This window comes from Parus major, chromosome 15, assembly GCF_001522545.3.
Source record: "Parus major isolate Abel chromosome 15, Parus_major1.1, whole genome shotgun sequence".
NCBI classification, from domain to species: Eukaryota; Metazoa; Chordata; class Aves; order Passeriformes; family Paridae; genus Parus; species Parus major.
The window spans coordinates 10,982,191-10,999,732 of record NC_031784.1 but is presented as its reverse complement, the minus strand read 5'-3'; the positions used below and the strand labels follow the sequence as shown (position 1 = coordinate 10,999,732).

Below are 17,542 nucleotides of genomic sequence, written 5' to 3'. Positions count from 1 at the left end.
ATATGTCCAAATACTGTCCCTTCTAATAGTGGAAGTCAAAAATGTTGTATTGAATTGTTTGCATGAAGTTACTGTCAAAAAAATTTGCAAATCATAAGGCATATGACCATACTAATGAAGATCTATCCAAATGTTTATTAGTCTTTATCTATAAAATCAGCCTGACTTCTGGCATGTTTATTGGTAAATCCTTTTTTTGAAAGACATTCAAGCAAGGATAATATGCTAGCCTGCTAAACCAATTATCCAAGCTCTGCATGCAACATGTACTCTGGGACATTTTTATGCTAAAAAAGTATTTTAAAAAGCATCTCTTTCAAAAAAATCTCTTTTTTATAAGCCATACACATCTGGAACTGAGAAAAGCAGGACAGACAAGGAACATTAAGCTACTGATGCAAGCTGATAGAACAATCAAGAAACAAACCCCCTCATCTCCACTGCTCTGCCACAGAAAAGGAACATTATAATATGGAAAAGTTTAGAAATTGTTGTTGTAAAGTCACTGCAGATATGCTCTTTTGGCTGCATCTGTGAAATTTAATAACTAAAATGTAAAAAATAGCACACGCCCTTTCCTACACAATTGTGTATTAGGATGCTGCCATTCAGGCCTCAGCTCTGGGGATTGGGCTCCTTACACGGCAATGTACAACATAAATACCAGCACCAAATCAAGAGGAGCACATCAAAAGGAACACCAAGGACTTAGAGGGAGTATTTGTCATCTGCTGAATGAGGGAGAACAGCAGGACACTAAACAACTACTGAAGCAAAGATCCTTTGAGGATACATTAGGGGATTCAGACAGCAGAGGCTCAGTCATTCTTTCTGGAAGGTCCATTTGTCAGTCATATTACACTTCTGGTTTTTAAAAACTTATCTTCTTTCTCCTACCAGAAATGCCACATGCCCTAATCAGAGCTGTATGACACAGATACTACTTTAGCATTTAAGAACAGTGGAGGTATTTTATGTCCAGGATTTATTACCATAGAAAACCTGTTGGTTTACAGTTTGCACTTTTGGATAATCATGTCATTTCCCTATTGTTCAGAGGATAATCATCTTCATAAGAGAGAAAACAGTAGAATTTTAAAAGCATTTGTCAAGCTGTTGCAGAAAACTGATCACTTCTTAATGAGCATGCCCTAGAAGCCTTTGTGTAAGGCAAACTGAGAAGCCCTTGCAAAAGCCCTCAGTGGAAAAAGAGTTACAATTTCTCTAAAATCTTCACATTAACTTGAACCTGCAGCTAACTGAAATAATACAATCCAAAAAACCCATATTCAGAATAATTTTCAACTAAATCTCTAATCACTCACAGTTACCTTCCATTCCAGATAGATGCTGGCAACTTTGAAGCAAAAATCCTCAAGACATGGGACACTTATCTTCAGCAAAAATGTTAAAATTATATTATTTATTAATCTTTTTCTCTAGTACAAAATTGAAAACTAATTTATACTATCTTTAAGCTTTTATTCTTTAAAGTGGGATAAAAAATTAAGAGAAAAAACAAAATTAAGAGGTTTATGGATGGGAAAGACTTCAGATACCAAAAAATAGAGTGGAAAAATATTAGCAATCTACCATATGCATGGCCTGTAAATTCGATATGTAATCGTGTGGGTGAGCCAAGACTTTATCTCAGAACTCATCTTCTCTTTGCTGGCCAGCTGCACCTCACTTGACATTGCCCTGCTGTGTGACTGATGCCCTTTTAGCAGGAGCTGTTATCAATCTATGTCAACTTCAAAAAGTGACATAGTGATATTACAGATTGAGGAGGAATTCAGTGTACTACAGTCATGAAAATAATTATATTGATGAGGGAGAATGATTGAAACACCAAACTGGGGAAAGCCAGATTTTTTTCTTCAATAATTCTTAGCTGTATACTGCCTCATTTCTCTCTAATACTGTACAAAAGCCTCTCTATTTCTATTGTACCTGTACATTGAGCAGTACAACAAATTGCATATAAAACTGATTTCTAAATAGGAAAGTCAGCTTCATGAGTCAGAAAGCAAGATATCCAGGATCTATTTACCAATAAAGGAAACAATTAAGAATGTGCAGTATTAATAAAGAAAATTCATACTAATAAAAATAAGCAATTTCCTCACAGCAAATAAAGAATGCAAAGAGCACAGAAGTACAGAAGTATTAATCAGGAAAGCAAAATACAAAGAATTAAAATCTGGAGCCTGGTTTTGCTCCTATTAAAATCAGTGGCAGTAATATTTTCATTCATTTTGTTGTTTGAAAACTACTGTCAATAGAATGAAATCAGCACCTACAATATAATCTGCTGGATTTTCCCAGTACTACTTCTCCAGTAAAACAAAGATTTCAACTATTAAACTACATGTATGATGATATAAATATAAGGATTTTCATCATCTAGTTATATATTTTACAGGACTTTATTAAACCACTGCACCCATCCAAGCCAGGAACAGACAGGTTTCCCAGGCAAGTTCTTCTCCACTGGCTCATCTTTTGGGACTTGGGGACAGCCTGCCCTGCTGCTGTGCCTTTAAAATTTCCTTCTTGAAGAATGTCCGGCTTTCCTGGGCTCCTTTGCCGTTCAGGACTGTCCCCTGAAGGGACTCTGTCAGCCAGTCTCCTAAATGGACCTTGAGTCCAAGGTGTCAGTTCTGCTGAGCTCCCTCCTTGCTTCCTGAGAATGGCAAACTCTCACTGTGTGACTGCTGTACCAAGGCAGTCTGCAGGCAGCACATCACCTCCCAGTTCTCCTATTGCTTCTGCAGAGTTTCTGGCCACCCATTGCAGCACTCCAGTTGTGCCAGTCATCCACCACATCTCTGTGATGGCAGCTGTGTCATGGTTTTCCTGCTGTGCGGTGCCTTCCAGCTCCCTGGTTTGTTGCCCATGCCGTGGGTGTTGGTGTAGATGTGCTTCAGTTGAGCTACTGATCCCAGCCCCTTTTGGGGGGAACAAGCACTAATTGCTGCACAGTTCTCAGGCTTTTCCATGATTTCTAGCACATCAATAACCTTTATGTCTTTGCTGCCACCTGGATCAGCCTTAGCTGCCAGAGAAAAGTTGGTTCAGCCTCTTTAATAAAAAAAGAGAATTAAACCCCCCACTATTTCAAGATGGTATTTATCTGACCTAGCTTCCAGCCATTTGTTCTTTGCCTTTCTCTGTTGGATTACGTATTTCTTTAAAGATTGAGTGTTTTTTTGCTCCTTCAGGTATTTATACACTAAGCAGGTACTTCACTTTTTTTTAGCTCTACAAAACTAATTAACCTTTTGAAACCTTTTTAAGTGCTGTAAATCTCAGTCTGGATTGCTGGATAACAGTGACAACCACTTGCTCTGCAGAACACTGCCTCCAGGACATTTTAGGCACAGCCACAAAGCATTTACTCTTGTCAACCTTCATTTTATTTTTTTTTAACATATCTTTAACCATCTTTGTTAACCTCTCACATTTCCAATTCAATTGGAATTTTTTTCCTTTTTCCATATGTGGGTTGTTGAGCAGTTATTTATTTATTTCTAATTCCTACTTTGATTTGATCTCTTAAGAACAGCAAAGGCACTCAGGAATCTCCCATCAGAACCATCCCTCCCTGTAGCACTGCCAGGGAATGCACACTATCAGTCTACACTTAATACAGGCTTTATAAAAATTAGTGTACTCTGATGAGTCCAATGACATCCCTAATCAGTATTATCAGGGTGCTACTGCATAAACATTTACGCCAGTGGAATCCCAACTGATCTGAGGAAATATTAATGGGAATAAGCTCATTGCTATGTCAGGGTTGCAGTGGGAAGGCTCAGGCTGCTGGAAGCACTGGGAGCTTTGGCAGGAGCCGGCTGAAGCCGCTGTCAGCAGCTGTGACACCCTGGCCCTGCATTGGCAGGGAAAGAGCAGAGGGAGAGAGCATCAGGGTGCTAAACTGAGTCCTGCAGGAGGGGCAGCACGTCTGACACACCATCATGGCCTGCTACAGAATCAGTCTAGGCACAAGCTTTCTCCCCATAACTGAGAGACTGAAGGATTCTTGCTTCTCATTTTATGCTATATCAACTATTATCACCAGTTTATTTCTATTGATGGGAAATTGCTGGGAGTTGGTTCCTATTTGCAAAGTAAAATATGGCAAATCAGTAAATAATGAGAAAAAGTACACAGAGAATATGTCGACTGTGTATTTTGAAAGCAAGTTGTTTCAATCAGCTTAATAATGGAAAGAAAGGACAGTATCAAGCTTAAATATCCAAAAAATAAGTGACAGGAGTTAGAGAGCTGAATTAATTGGAGTAGAGGAGTTATTCATTGTCTGCTAATTTTGAAGTATAATCAGGGGACACTGTCATTGGTTGACAAGTTAAAAGTTTAACTGAGCGTATTAATAGCTTTCAAAAAATGCATTTTGATGCTCAAAAATCTTTCCCAAGATACAGGCATACGTATTCAGTCTTGGCAGCACACAATAAAAAAAAAATAAAAGGAAAAAAAAATAAAAGGCTGAAAGCAGTAAAACTGCAGCAACAAGGGCAAATTACTAAATCTCTGCAAGTGTATAGGATCTGTTTAATGCTCAAGCTTATTTAATATCTTAGTTAATGACAGAAAGAGTAACTATAGTCACAGATAACACTACATTAAAACATACCATGAACACAGGCCAGGATTAAGACAGCAGTATAGCAGAATTAGAATTAACTTCAGCTGTATGCCAAGTCACTGAGATTTTTTAAAATTCATGTAAGTAATTTAATTCAGGGATTTTGCAGAATTGACAGAGAGTAGTCACTAATGATCCTTACAAAGGAAACAAGCAAAATGAGTCTCAAGTTGGGTAAGAGTTTTGCATCCACAGAATATCTTAAATGCAAAAAAAAAAAAAAAAAGGGAACAAAGAAAGTTGTATCTGAAAAGGCTCTAGTCTAGATTGAGTGCTGCTTCAAACTGCCCCAGGAAAATATTTCTAGGCATGTTTTGGTGATCAAATATATGTATTTGCAAAACTTTATAGCTTAAATAAAACTGACCACCTCTCCAGCAGCCTATAACAAATACCTATATTTTCTTAAGTTGTAAAGTTTCTGTCAGGGCCTAGAATGGCTCCTTTTACCTGTGCTGTTCAACTCAACCAGATCATGTTGATAGTATAACCACCAAGTGGCTTTGTCAGTGTTGCACTGATGGGTATAAAAGGTTATTAGGATGATTACCCTGTAAGGATATTAGTGTAAAGGTTGTAGACAGACTTAATAATAATATAATAAAATAATATAATAAAATAATAAAAGAGAATATGATGAATCCTGTAGCCCTCCAAGAACAAAAATGCTCAGGGATGAGTCCATGGCCAGTGCCAGCCTGACAAGGTTGTTGATTTGACCTGCAATGTAAATTACTGGCTTGTAATAATGGAAGAAAGTTCTGAAAAATCCACCACCACAGAAACTCACTCTGAAGCTGTATTAACAGCAAGGATCCTCCTTTGTTCCAGCATTTCTGCTTGTTTTTAAGGCTAATTGGAATCCACTACTCTTTCCAGGGTTGGCATACCACAGAGAGTTGTTACAGCTTATACACTTACAAAAATAACCCAAAGTAGCTGTTTTTCTAGACCAGGGTGGAATTTTCTTTTTTTTCCATGTTGGCACATTTCTATTCACTCTGATTGTTAAGTATACAACATACAGAATTATGAGAGATGATAACAACACTTCTCTGCCCACTAGACTAATGCTAAGTTTCTGAACTCAAACCACATTATTCTTTTTGTGGCATTTGGCTTCAGTGGGATCATGACCCCTTACAATGCAGTCAAGTGAATTTCCAAGCTACATCTGTATCATCAATGTTTCTCATATGTCTTTTCAAAGTTGCTCAGCTTATTGTAAAGTTTGCATTAAAAGTTAAATATTTTTGTCACAAAAAGGTAAAACTGATTGCCTGAACTATGCCACTCTACTTCATATGCATTAAATTTCAGAGTCTAATTAACTTCTGAAGATTCAACCTCTACATGTCCAAGAAGCATATTTTCCATAAGGCTAGGCCAGGCTTGTCACGTGTGCCTCACAGTCCTGCTGTTCAAGGGACATTCTTCAAGGACAAATTTATAACTTGCTTCTAATTAAATTATGTGCAATAGAGTATTCTAGAGAGTTGCACATAGAGATGACAATATGCTGTCAAAGAACCTTGTATTGCTTTGGTGTATTCCTCTTCTAACTCCTTGCTTGCTACAGCCAGTTCTCCAATTTCACTTGCATCTTTCCTATGACAATGTATTTGGGAAGATGTTTGTGGCTTTCCAACCCCATTGAGAGAGGCAGAGACATTCAGTTCCTTTCCGTCACTAATTGAATCTTTATCCAATTGATATGATGCAGTGTATATGATCAGCTCCTCTGCCTGGCAGTGACTTTCTGACTCATTTCAGTTCTCCCAGTGCTTGACAGGTGCCTCGTGCTCATGTGTACGACACTGGTGGCTGCTTTAACCCTGCACTTCCAGAGCAAGCTTTGCTGCCTCTGTACTGATCGGCATTCCTGGAATTCAGCTGGGTTTTGCTTGGGGTTTTTTTCTTCTTTCACAGTTTGAAGAGCAGCAGTGTTACTGGATCACTGAGATTTTAACTTCTGTTTATTCATCTGTCAGTACTCATGTCTTTCCACCTAAGAACTATTCTGAGCCTGAAATTCATAGGATAGTTAGGAGCATTCTGCCACTCCTGATGTTTTCTATACCTTAGTGCTTTAATGCTTGGAATTCATTTAAAAATCACAGCAAAACACCTTACCTAGTCTAGGAGTTTTGAATCTAGCCAGTCACAGAGACCAAAACCAGAGAGTTACATCATCTCTCAGGCATTTGTCATGGGGGGGTTGAGCCATTGCCTGCTGTTACCTAAATACGTCAAGAAATTCAGTCATTTAATTCAGATGTGAGTCTGACAACCAGCCCTGGATACCAAAGCAGACAAATACTACCCAGTAGGTCCATTATTTCCATCCCATGGTTTTCCAAAACAGATAAAAGTCTTTCTGGTTTTGTCTCTGTGAATTTCTTCTAACTAAGCCTACTACTCTACAGTGACAAAAATACTTATTTATCTGTAGGTTTAAATATGGGGTTGTCTTAGGGATTAGTCTATTGACATGAAATAGATAAGCCTCACAGCAAAGCTTGCCAGGCTTTTACAATCTGATACTGGCATCTTCCTGCAATCATATGATGGCATTAAATGAGTCTATTTTTTGTATTGAATAGTGTGGCACATTTTCATATTTACTACTTCTTTTTTTTCCAATTAGAGGAAATAATTTAGTGGACATACAGACAGAATTATTTGCCCATAAATAATAAATAATAAATAATAAAGTTACTGTCACTATCTGAAGTTACATAGACTGTTAAGTTTAAATCAAAAATATGAAAAATTTTCTGTCCCACATGTTCTGTGTGAGAATATTCACATAAGAAGCGTAGAATTATAATGAACAATATAAACAAAAATAAATCTTCAGACTTGAAAGAATATCTAGTAAAAAACCTGCAAATTGGCCGTTAATCAATCATTTCCTGTTATGTATGTTTATTATTTTACTGCTGTTTACATATTTAAAAGGTACATGCTTGGATACAAGTCTTGAGGCTGGAATTGTGATGCATTACTACATAAAGTTAAACTTTGGTAAGGGACTATATATTTTACTTTGTTAAGTGCAAAAAGGCTAGAATTTCATTTGCAGTACTGAAAGATTACACACATGAGTGCTGAAGTCATCTAGGCTTTGCTCCCACACAAATTTCACTATGAAAAGTCTTGAAATGGAAAAGCTTCATGAAAAAATGGAACAGTTTAGGTCAATCTTTTTCTAGGATTCCCAAGTGACTTTGTCAGAAAAACGTTTCCTGACATGATGTTTTACCACTGATAATAACAGGTGCTAGAAGAGCTGTGGATACACAGATCCCAATTTCCCCTCTGTCCTGACTGTTAGTATTAGCATTGCAGGAAAAGAGCTGCATGCCAGAAAGGATTTTTAATACCCTGAATAACTCAAAAAGCTGAATTGTCAGGAAAGGCAAATAAGCCCCTCAAGTATTTGGCCGCAGGGAAAAAAAAAAAAAAAAGGAAGAAAAAAATGTTACCAATGTTGTTTACTTGAAAAAAAAATCCTGTCAGAAACTGGATTTCTGTTCAAAATTCATACAATTAACATTTGACAGAAGGCTTTCCAGTTATTATTAGATAATTGAGAGGTTCCATTATGGGCCCAACAATTAGTGTTGCATGAGGCCTACTCCAGCCTGAACTGTTTGCTGCAGTGTTTTGACTTTTTCATCTGCATCTTCCTTTTAACAAGATACTAATAGCCTCAAAAAGCCTAAAATTTAATTTTTATATTCATTTGCAGTAGCTGTAAGAAAGGGAATAAAAATTACTTGTTAACATCCATATTTATAAAATTACTCAACCAGTGTCATTTTTAGACCTGCACAACCTTTACTTGGTATCTCCTGCACCATGTGAATCTCTTGTGACTACTGACCTCAGGAACTCTCAGGCATACACTCATGTTTAATTCAGTTCATTATGTATTTTATTATTGCATCTTTGAAGTGTTTCTCATAGTCTCAAACCCTGTTGCAGCTACAGGCTGTGGAAGAAAACCATCTTGAGAGAATGTACAGCAGGACAGATAGGGACACTCACAAAGAAATTGCAGGAATCCTTTTCATGGGGACAGGCAGCAGCACTGACTTGTGAGAGTACAATTTAACATTCTCTAGCACACATTCATTTAAAGAGAAATTGAAATGAAGATGAGACTCTTAGGTATTAACAGGTAGTGCCTTCAAAATGCAGCATGGAACATGCAAGAAGGCAAAAAAAAAATATTACTTGATAATGTAACATGATCAAAAGCCAGAGATGGCATCTTAATATGTAATAAAAGATAAAATGGGTCAATCAGCTGCTAAGGACCATGAAAAACAAAACAAGTAATTTATTTGACATAATAGAGAAGAAATCAGCATGGGATATAAAAACTTAAGGCAACCTTCTCAGAGTGCTGCTCAGGAATAATAATCATCCAATAAATCAATAGCAATCCAAAGGTATTTTACAATTTTGCAACCATGTCAAGAGAAGAGGCAGCTGTTACGTGGTTGAGTCATGCTAACTAGCTATGGTGCATGGAATGCTAAAGCTATATTTATTACATTAAGTAGGGAAAAAACCTCCCAAGACATTGTAGAAATGAAACCAAACACAGATCACATTTCCAGATAACCCTAGATAAGCAGGAAAAATATTGTTACAGAGTGACAGAGCATACAAGGTGGTGGGAAAAAATGAACCGTAATTCTTCATGTATCTTTCTCTTTAGTGAACAGCTAAATATCACAAATGTTCAACAGACAAGCAAAAACATTGGTTTGTTCAGGTCTACAAACTGTCAGCTCAGGTGATTTTATTCCTACGACTGATGTTACCCAGAATAAAGCATAGCAGGAAAAGACAAAAGCCCTTGCAAAAGTCAGCCTTCCCCTTCTGTCATTTGTTTTCAGGCAGGATAAATTTAACTTAGTCACTTAAAACTACACACAAAGGAAAAGTTGTCCAGGCAGCTGATCGTTTGGGCATTATTTTTGTTCTCCCTTCTGCTCACTGGTGTCACTACAACAATCTCACCCTCAGCAGACTTCACGACTCAGCTATAATCAGAACCCACAGTGTGCAGAACTGGTTTTCCCCTCATTTTTTACCATATCTGTCAATCATTACTTTAACGCATCTTCAATAAAGACAGAGTTCATGCATAGCATTTCTCCACTTCTGTCAACAAGATCACAGAAGTTTTCATATTCATACAGATCATTTGCTCAACTTTCACAGTTTATAAATCAGCCAGATTCTTACATGCTCTCTCAAGCAGTAAGTTATGTTTGGCAGTAGGCTAGTTTTATTTAGCAGTTCTCTTCACCACAGATACTACACCAGGAAGCAGTTTACACTCTGCAACTCTATAATTTGTAGGGCTTTTCTCATAAGTGGCAGTCTCAGTATTGCAGTTCCAGTAATGTACCAATGTATGTACTGTTGTAGGTCCTGTATGGACCAATGCTTGTAGGGATTTTTCAGAGTATATTGATTTCTTTTTCCCTTTCAGGTAGTTCTTTTTGGTTTATTAAATCTGAACAGTAAGGCAGGAATAGTCAAAAGAATTGCAAGAAACTCCTAGTCAGGGTGTAGATGCAAAATACTTTTCCTAATATGTCTGAAAGTGAGGAGAAAGAGTTAGTGGCAATTCTTCTCTCCTGGCAAGAGGAGGTTACTAAACAAACAACAGATACAGAAGTCTGTTACAATCGGAAGGCACTAATGCCAAGATAAGAATCTCCAGATAATGAAGGGTAAGTCCAAGCACAGGACAGTGGAATGGCTCATCAGAATAGGACAAAGAAAATAGAAGTGCTGTTTATAAACTGCAGAATCACTAGAGAAGATAAGAATAGGGAAATATTATATATGTGATAAGCTATAGCAACAGAAAAGGGGGACATCATGTGTTCCTACCCACAAACTCCCTTCTCTTAAACAGCATGTTTTACAAGGCTGTCAAAAAAATAAAAAATAAAAAATTTAAATAAAACCCCTGTGAAGCTTAATTCAGGCAATTTGAAAGTCACAGCAAATATATATTTGCGTACCTGTAAGCATTCATATATTTCCCATAGCTACTGTATTTGCATGCTGTGAAAACCAGAAGCTAAAAACATTCAAAACTATAAAATGGGAATGGCTGTTCTTTGGACAAGGCAAATCGGCCATTTAACCAAAAACAGTCAAAGAAAATTTTAAATATAAAAATGTCATACTAATTTAAAAACATGTTTAATTATTTTTAAAAATTAATTTCATCCCAAATTCCTATTGAAAATTCTGAAAAAAAAAACAAGGGGGAGAAAACTGTTACTTATTATTATTTTAACTTCAGCATTTCCCAGGACTTTTGTGGTGTCCAAATGAACCATCCCTGTACACCAGGATGTTACTACTGCCTACCTTTTTAAGTGGAGTTTGAAGTAACAGTTAACAATGTAAACAATTATCTAAAAGGCGCCAAAAAATAATAAATTGGCTGCCATGTGAAGAGCACCTCCATTTCCCAAAAGTAATATTAAATAAGTAACTCTGTCCAGTGGGGAAAACTATCCAAATAAAGGAACCATAACTTCTGGGTTTTCCTAAAGATTGAGGATTACTGCCTTGGGAGGGAAGGAAGGAGGGAGAGATAAAAGACCAAATACTGGTGAAAGAGAAAGGAAAAGAAAGAGAACAAAGAGCAGAAGGTGCACTTACTGTTTGGTTATCTTCATACAGCTTCAAGTCATACCCACTCAGCTCCACACAGAAAATTATTGCTGTAACCCCCTCGAAACAGTGGATCCACTTTTTGCGTTCAGATCTCTGTCCACCCACATCCACCATTTTGAAAGTCAGTTCTTTGAAGGTGAACTTATTTTCTACAATCCCTGTGGTCATGTCCCGAGACCGCAGAATATCTTCCACCGTGGGGATGTAGTCCAGAGCTGCGATCCGTTCCAGGTCGTTCAGGTAGTACGCAGCGTTATCCTCCAGGTGGTACTCATTGGAGCGGCAAAAACACTCCTGCACGCCAGGGTCTGCCCACAGCCTCTTCATCACCCCCAGCAGCTCTGGGGTAATCTCCCCTTTGCTCTCGGCTGGGCCTGTCAGGGCAAAAAGCTGCACTGCATCGTATGCTCTGTCAGGGTTGTGAAATTCTATCTTAAGGGTGGCCAGAGCCCGAATGATACGTGTGAGAGAGTCAATTGCATTATAGATAATCAGAGGTTTGTATTCCTTACAGGCCTCCAAGTTAAAGCCACCACTGTGAATGATTTTCATCTGCTTTACGATAGTACTCTTCCCAGAATTGCTGGTGCCCAGGAGGAGGAGTTTTATCTCTCTTCGCTGTCGCTGACTTTCAGAGCGCAGGTGGCGGTCAATCCTTCGGGACCGCCGCGCTGCCTCTTTCTCCTCAGAGCTTTGCCGACATCCCATGGTACAGCAGGCAGGTACAGAAGGGAATGGGTGCAGACTGGCTCACTCTGTTGGCGTCTCACAAAAAGATCTCTGGTGCTTTTTAGTTCACGTGCCAGGTACACCCTGAAAGGAAAAAAGGTCCCTATCCAATACCTGATGATCCCCGATGCCTACAGCCACCTAGTTGAGTCCCAGCAGGGGTGCAAACACATGTAGGTGTGCAGCCACTGAAATAGTCTCTTCAGTAGATCTCATGGCACTCCCCTTTCCAGTGCATAAAATGTGGCACATTCCTGTTAATGATGGGACGCTTCCCTTTGCCACAGTTTGTCTAGAACCATCAAATACCCATTTCTGTTCTGCATAATGATTTTGCTGCCTTCTGTCCAAAGGTAAGAAGCCGCACTTTCGCCTTCTCTGCTCTAGCCTTTTCTTCTGATCGTGTTCTCTGGTTGCTGTGGTGATGCTGCAAGATAAAGCTGAAGCTCTTTTCACTGGTACTGTGCTTGTTTTGTTTCTCTTCCCCCACTTCTTCAGCTGATCCAGTTCAGCTCTGTAAATCTGTGCTTTCCACCTGCCAAACAATGGGAAAAGAAATGAATGAGAGACTCTGCTTCCTTGCAGCAAGCCACACACTTTTTCCTCCTCTTCTAGACTTTTAAACCTTTTATTATACCAAATGGAAAAAACAGATGGAAAAATATGTAAAGAAAAGCAAATATTTAAAATTATAGTAAAAGCATAGGGACAGCTGAAGCTCACAGACTAAGAAAATGTGGTTCCTAAACAATAGTAAATCAAATCTCCCTTTCAGCCTTCTGTGTTTTATTATCTAAACCTACATGAAAACAAACAGTGCTGAGCTCTGCCCCAATTTCTCCCTCAGCAAGAGCTTATGGCAGTGCTTCTCCTGCACAGTTCTGTTCCGAATGGTTTGTCTGAAGTAGAAAATGAAAGACTCACAGCTACTTTTCCCAGCTTCTCTATTTATATCAGTATCTTGTACTCAGACAGATGTCCTCCTGAGTTTTCTTTCATCTTATCTATCTCACTGAACATTTAAATAACTAAATTAGGAAGCAAAAGATGCTGATTAACTTAGTTTCATGAATTTGAGAAAGGAAGAGTTGCTGATCTTTGTAACAGCTCTCTTCTTCTTTCCCCTTGGAGAACAGTATTGTTAAATACAGTACCTGCATCTTGTTTAACCAATAAAGGGATGCAAACTTTGTAAGCTTCTTTCCATAGCCAAGCTAAGTGTTATTGAGCCTCCTCTCTTTCCATTTCAACACAGGAAATTCTGAGCTACAGTAAAAGGGAACAATGACTACAAGGTGAATTTTTCATACAAGAGGCACAGGAAACACCTAAGCGAGGGTAGAGAGCTTTTCAGTGACTGTTAGAGCAATTATTCTTTCCCAGATTAGAGTTTAAGCCTACTAGTTGGAACTCTGCAGAAGGCAACAGCAGGAAGCAGTTACTCTCACAGAGGGAAAACACATTACTAACAGCTGATTGGTGATCATTTGCCTCTCTTCTAGGAAGGGCTTGCTGCTCCCACTAAGCTCTGAGCACAGTGGGCAGCGGAATCACAGATGTCACAGCTTCCTCCCCAAGTGCTGCCCCAGCACACCTTGGCACCTCTCCTGCTGCCTGGTTACTTGTGCCTAGAGGCTGCTCAGTGAGTGTATTTGCAAACCAAAGTACAGGGCACTTGCAGAGTCTACTAAAGCAAAGAGCAAACTTTCTACCACATTTTAATAAAACTAAATCTCTCAATACAATTTTCAAAATTGCCCTACAAGCCTTTAGAAGTTTTTCTGCTTGAACTCACCAATATTTAAATATAGATGTGACAATAAATTAAAATACATATTAAAGAGAATGATTGCACACCAGGAGAGAGATAGAATGTTCCAAGCCAGATGTTGAGCCTCAAGCTTTTGTGAGAAAAGAACTATAACTACTTGTAAACTCATGTACTTAACTTTCTAACTGACCATATTCTAATGGTTATTAAAATACGATTATAGAATATGGCTAGGATTATATTCTAAACTAATCTTACTCTGAGTTGTTCTAAACTATCCAGTCAGTACAAGGAGCCACCTCTCCTTAGCAGTTTGAAGTGCTTGTCTCTTTTCTTTGCCTGTAGGGACCACAGTGCTTGAATAGACTGGCAGTTTAAGCATTTTGGGTATTTTAAATGTCAAGACATTCAAAACCTTTGCCCCAGATGCACCATGTATTGCTCTTACCTGGTCTAAAATTCTACAAGAGTCTTAATATCAGCTATATTTATCTTACTTCTCTTGTATGACAGGACATGAGCACATGAAGGACAGATTAATTAGTGAGAAATTAAAAGAATAATGTACACATTAATAGAATGGTAATTAGCACAACTTTACTTACTCTGAAGATGTGGAAAGGAAAACCCTCCCAAGTGAGGAGTTACACTTTCTTCAAATAACTCACTTTTTCCAATAATCACAGAAAATGAAAAATTAGAGTTGAGGAAGCTGGTTTCTAGCCATGCAGAGAGAATGAAATTCCTGTCTTAGATATCAGGGCAGATTCTTATTTTACTAATATAAAAATCAGGGTTATTTCCATTAATCACACTTACTCTGACATGTTCAGGACATTTCAAACTGGTTCTCCTTTAAGTCTTTATCATTACAGGCCTCATTGTCATTCATTGACAAAACCACTTGCTGAATTCTTTATGACATTTTCTATGTATCACAGTGATTACAGATGAAGAATTTTGCAAGAAACACATATGAGACTTCCCCTCTCTATTGTAGTTCCATCATGAACAAAAGAGGCTTGCTAGCAACGAGCAGCAAGAGGGCACATATTCATGCCAAAAGGTAGCAGTGCTTAGGATAAATCTGGAGATTTTTTGACTATATAAGACAAGCAGATCTTTTTTAAACTTCATGTTATTTGCCTCAAACACTTATGAAAAATTATTTGGGAAAAAGACTCTCAAGAATAATTTTTTCTTCTCATTTAGCTCATATATTCTGTAGGGTATTTCCTATTGCATATTTCCACAATGCTTCATTCATATTCCACAGTGTTTTACCTATCAACTATTTTGTTTGCTGTTCATTAATATGCTTAACACCAAAAAAAAAGGTAAAGTAGGATGTCCTTATTGTAGGAAAGTCCAGGAGTATGTAAATGCACTTTGGTTTTACACTCTTGAATTTCTTTTTTTTCCTTCTCTGACTTCTAGTCATTCCTATTGTGTACATTGAAATGATATTTGGATATCACTATTTCAAGTGGTAACACAAGGAGCTGATGATATTATTGCTTTGTAAGCAGACTAGTAAATACTATTTTCAAATAGGCATTACAGCAAGAAATTCAGTTTATTGAAGTATTGCCATATATAGTGTAAAAAATCTCTCATGTTCACAGTCAATACTTTTTAAAAGTCAGGAAACTTCACAAACTATTACATTACTGCAGTTTACTGCCCTGGCTACATACAGATGAACTTCCTCTTACCAGGTTTACTTTTTCTTGGAATGCACTCAGAAAATAAGGCAGTCTAGATTTTGTTGGGGTTTTAAAATCAGATTTTATATTAAACAGATAAGTGTTTTATGGCTGTAAGTTTCTAATTAGGTAAGTGTATTTTCAGTTGCTCTAGTGGAAAGCCCTATTGCTTCCTTCCACTTGCACACCTGTCTAAAGTTTGTTTAAAAAAATCTTATTTCAGATCTTCAGATGACCATATTATACTGTATCTGTGTGACTTAACTAACATATTTGCCTTCTCCTGACAACAGAAGGCTCAAAATGTTAAGAAAACATGTTTTTTTTTAAAATCTGATGATACAGATGGACTATTTTGTTATGACTAGGATTGGTAGCTTTTCCCACAAGATAAGATTAACGTGCCCCAAATCCTGACCTAACAGTAATCTATTTCCATTATCAAAAGAGGAATGCTAGCAATTCCTGGAGTGGGAAGGACACCTGAATAAAATTCTGCACTGGTTACTATGTCAAAGTGCTGAAGCCCATTAAGCTGAGCAGCTGTTTGGGGCTGCCATGTTCTGACCACCCATTTGTAGCCAATAAAACCAGTCATTATTGTTGGTTTCATATCTAGGCTCGCTCTTTGCCCTTATCCATCACTCCTGGCTTGTGCAAACTGATACATGTGTGTGTAATATAAACACTTATCCCTTTTCCCAGCATGTTCCTCAGTTATGGCAGCAGAGGGAGAAGAAGCATAGGGAAGGAGAATGACACACCACCACAATTCAATTGTAAACACTTCCATAAGGAAAGAGCCAAGTATTGTCTCTGGATTCATTAGCTACTGACACATCACCATGGAGCACAGAATTATGGAAACAGCCTGGAAAGATGTTTCCCCCACGATCTTGTAGAAAGGCAGTGACTCCTAAGCTGAGAACAAAACCAGTGGCTGTGACTGTCACAGTACAGAGACTGTGCATGCTGCCAGCAGCAGGAATTTCAGCTGCAGTTGTAGGCACAGAGCTGTGTTATCCCTCTGATAATTTAGCTTCACGACCACCAGCCCACTCACACACAGTAAAAAGCTTTTACACCCATGTGGAATCAAACTCAAGCAAATTTAGCAAGAAGTTGCACAGAACTCATATAAGACTTACAAATGTAAGCCAAGCTGCTGTAATCAGTTTCTAATGATTACACACATCCACTGAGAATTCCTGTGCTTTAACAAAACCTTATTTCTGCACGTTTTAACTTTCAATCATTTCTTATACTATTAATGAAAGAGGAGAAGACACAAGGGAGTGTGATATATCAGGACATAGCCAAGGCATTTACTGAGGAAGAAATCAAGTGTTCTACTTGATGCAGGCTTTTTTGAGGTAGAGAGAGAAAAAGGAACTGAGGCTCACAAGAGATAGGAAAATTAGGAAAATAGGTCCAGATTTTTGAATCTGGGAAGCATCCAGAAAAGACATGCATGCTATAGAAATACAAGGGTGAAATAACCTCACAGAAATTAATTTACTGTTTTATGTATGGTAATTGAAGTCTATTTATTGCAGAAGAAAGTTACTTTAAAACTGTGGCCATGGATATTACTGACATTCTCTTTATACAATCATTGAAACCTGAAAGACAAGGAAGTATGTTCAAGTTATGATAAAACTTAATTATTTAATTAAGGCACTATAATCCCACAAAAACAAAGGATGGGCCTGGTGTAATTGCTGAACAAGAAAACAGGAAAGAAAGCTGTTGTATTTGAGGTTTATTTATTGCAGCAGTTAAAATGTATATTCTGTCAGATGAGTGAAGAAAGAAGTGTCATTATTTAATTAGCTGAGTGTTTGGACATTACCAAGTTCTGTCCCTTTTTGTCATGGGGTTCTTTGTGATGTCAATTAACTCCCTTAAGCACATATTTCAAAGATGAGCTTGCTTATTCAT

At 37.9% G+C, this 17,542-nt stretch overlaps 2 protein-coding genes across 3 annotated transcripts in view; one reads left to right on the top strand and one right to left on the bottom strand.

The window, feature by feature from the left end:
- RSPH14 (radial spoke head 14 homolog) overlaps positions 1 to 17,542 on the top strand; it is a 72,633-nt gene that overhangs the window by 23,555 nt on the left and 31,536 nt on the right. The window lies entirely within an intron of this gene.
- Positions 1 to 17,542, bottom strand: part of GNAZ (G protein subunit alpha z) — a 49,155-nt gene that overhangs the window by 15,971 nt on the left and 15,642 nt on the right. For both annotated transcript variants that reach the window (XM_015644196.2, XM_015644197.1), the window contains exon 2: positions 11,381 to 12,659. In XM_015644196.2, coding sequence (XP_015499682.1) covers positions 11,381 to 12,103 — 723 coding nt within the window. In that variant the 5' untranslated portion in view covers positions 12,104 to 12,659. The remainder of the gene's footprint in view (positions 1 to 11,380; positions 12,660 to 17,542) is intronic.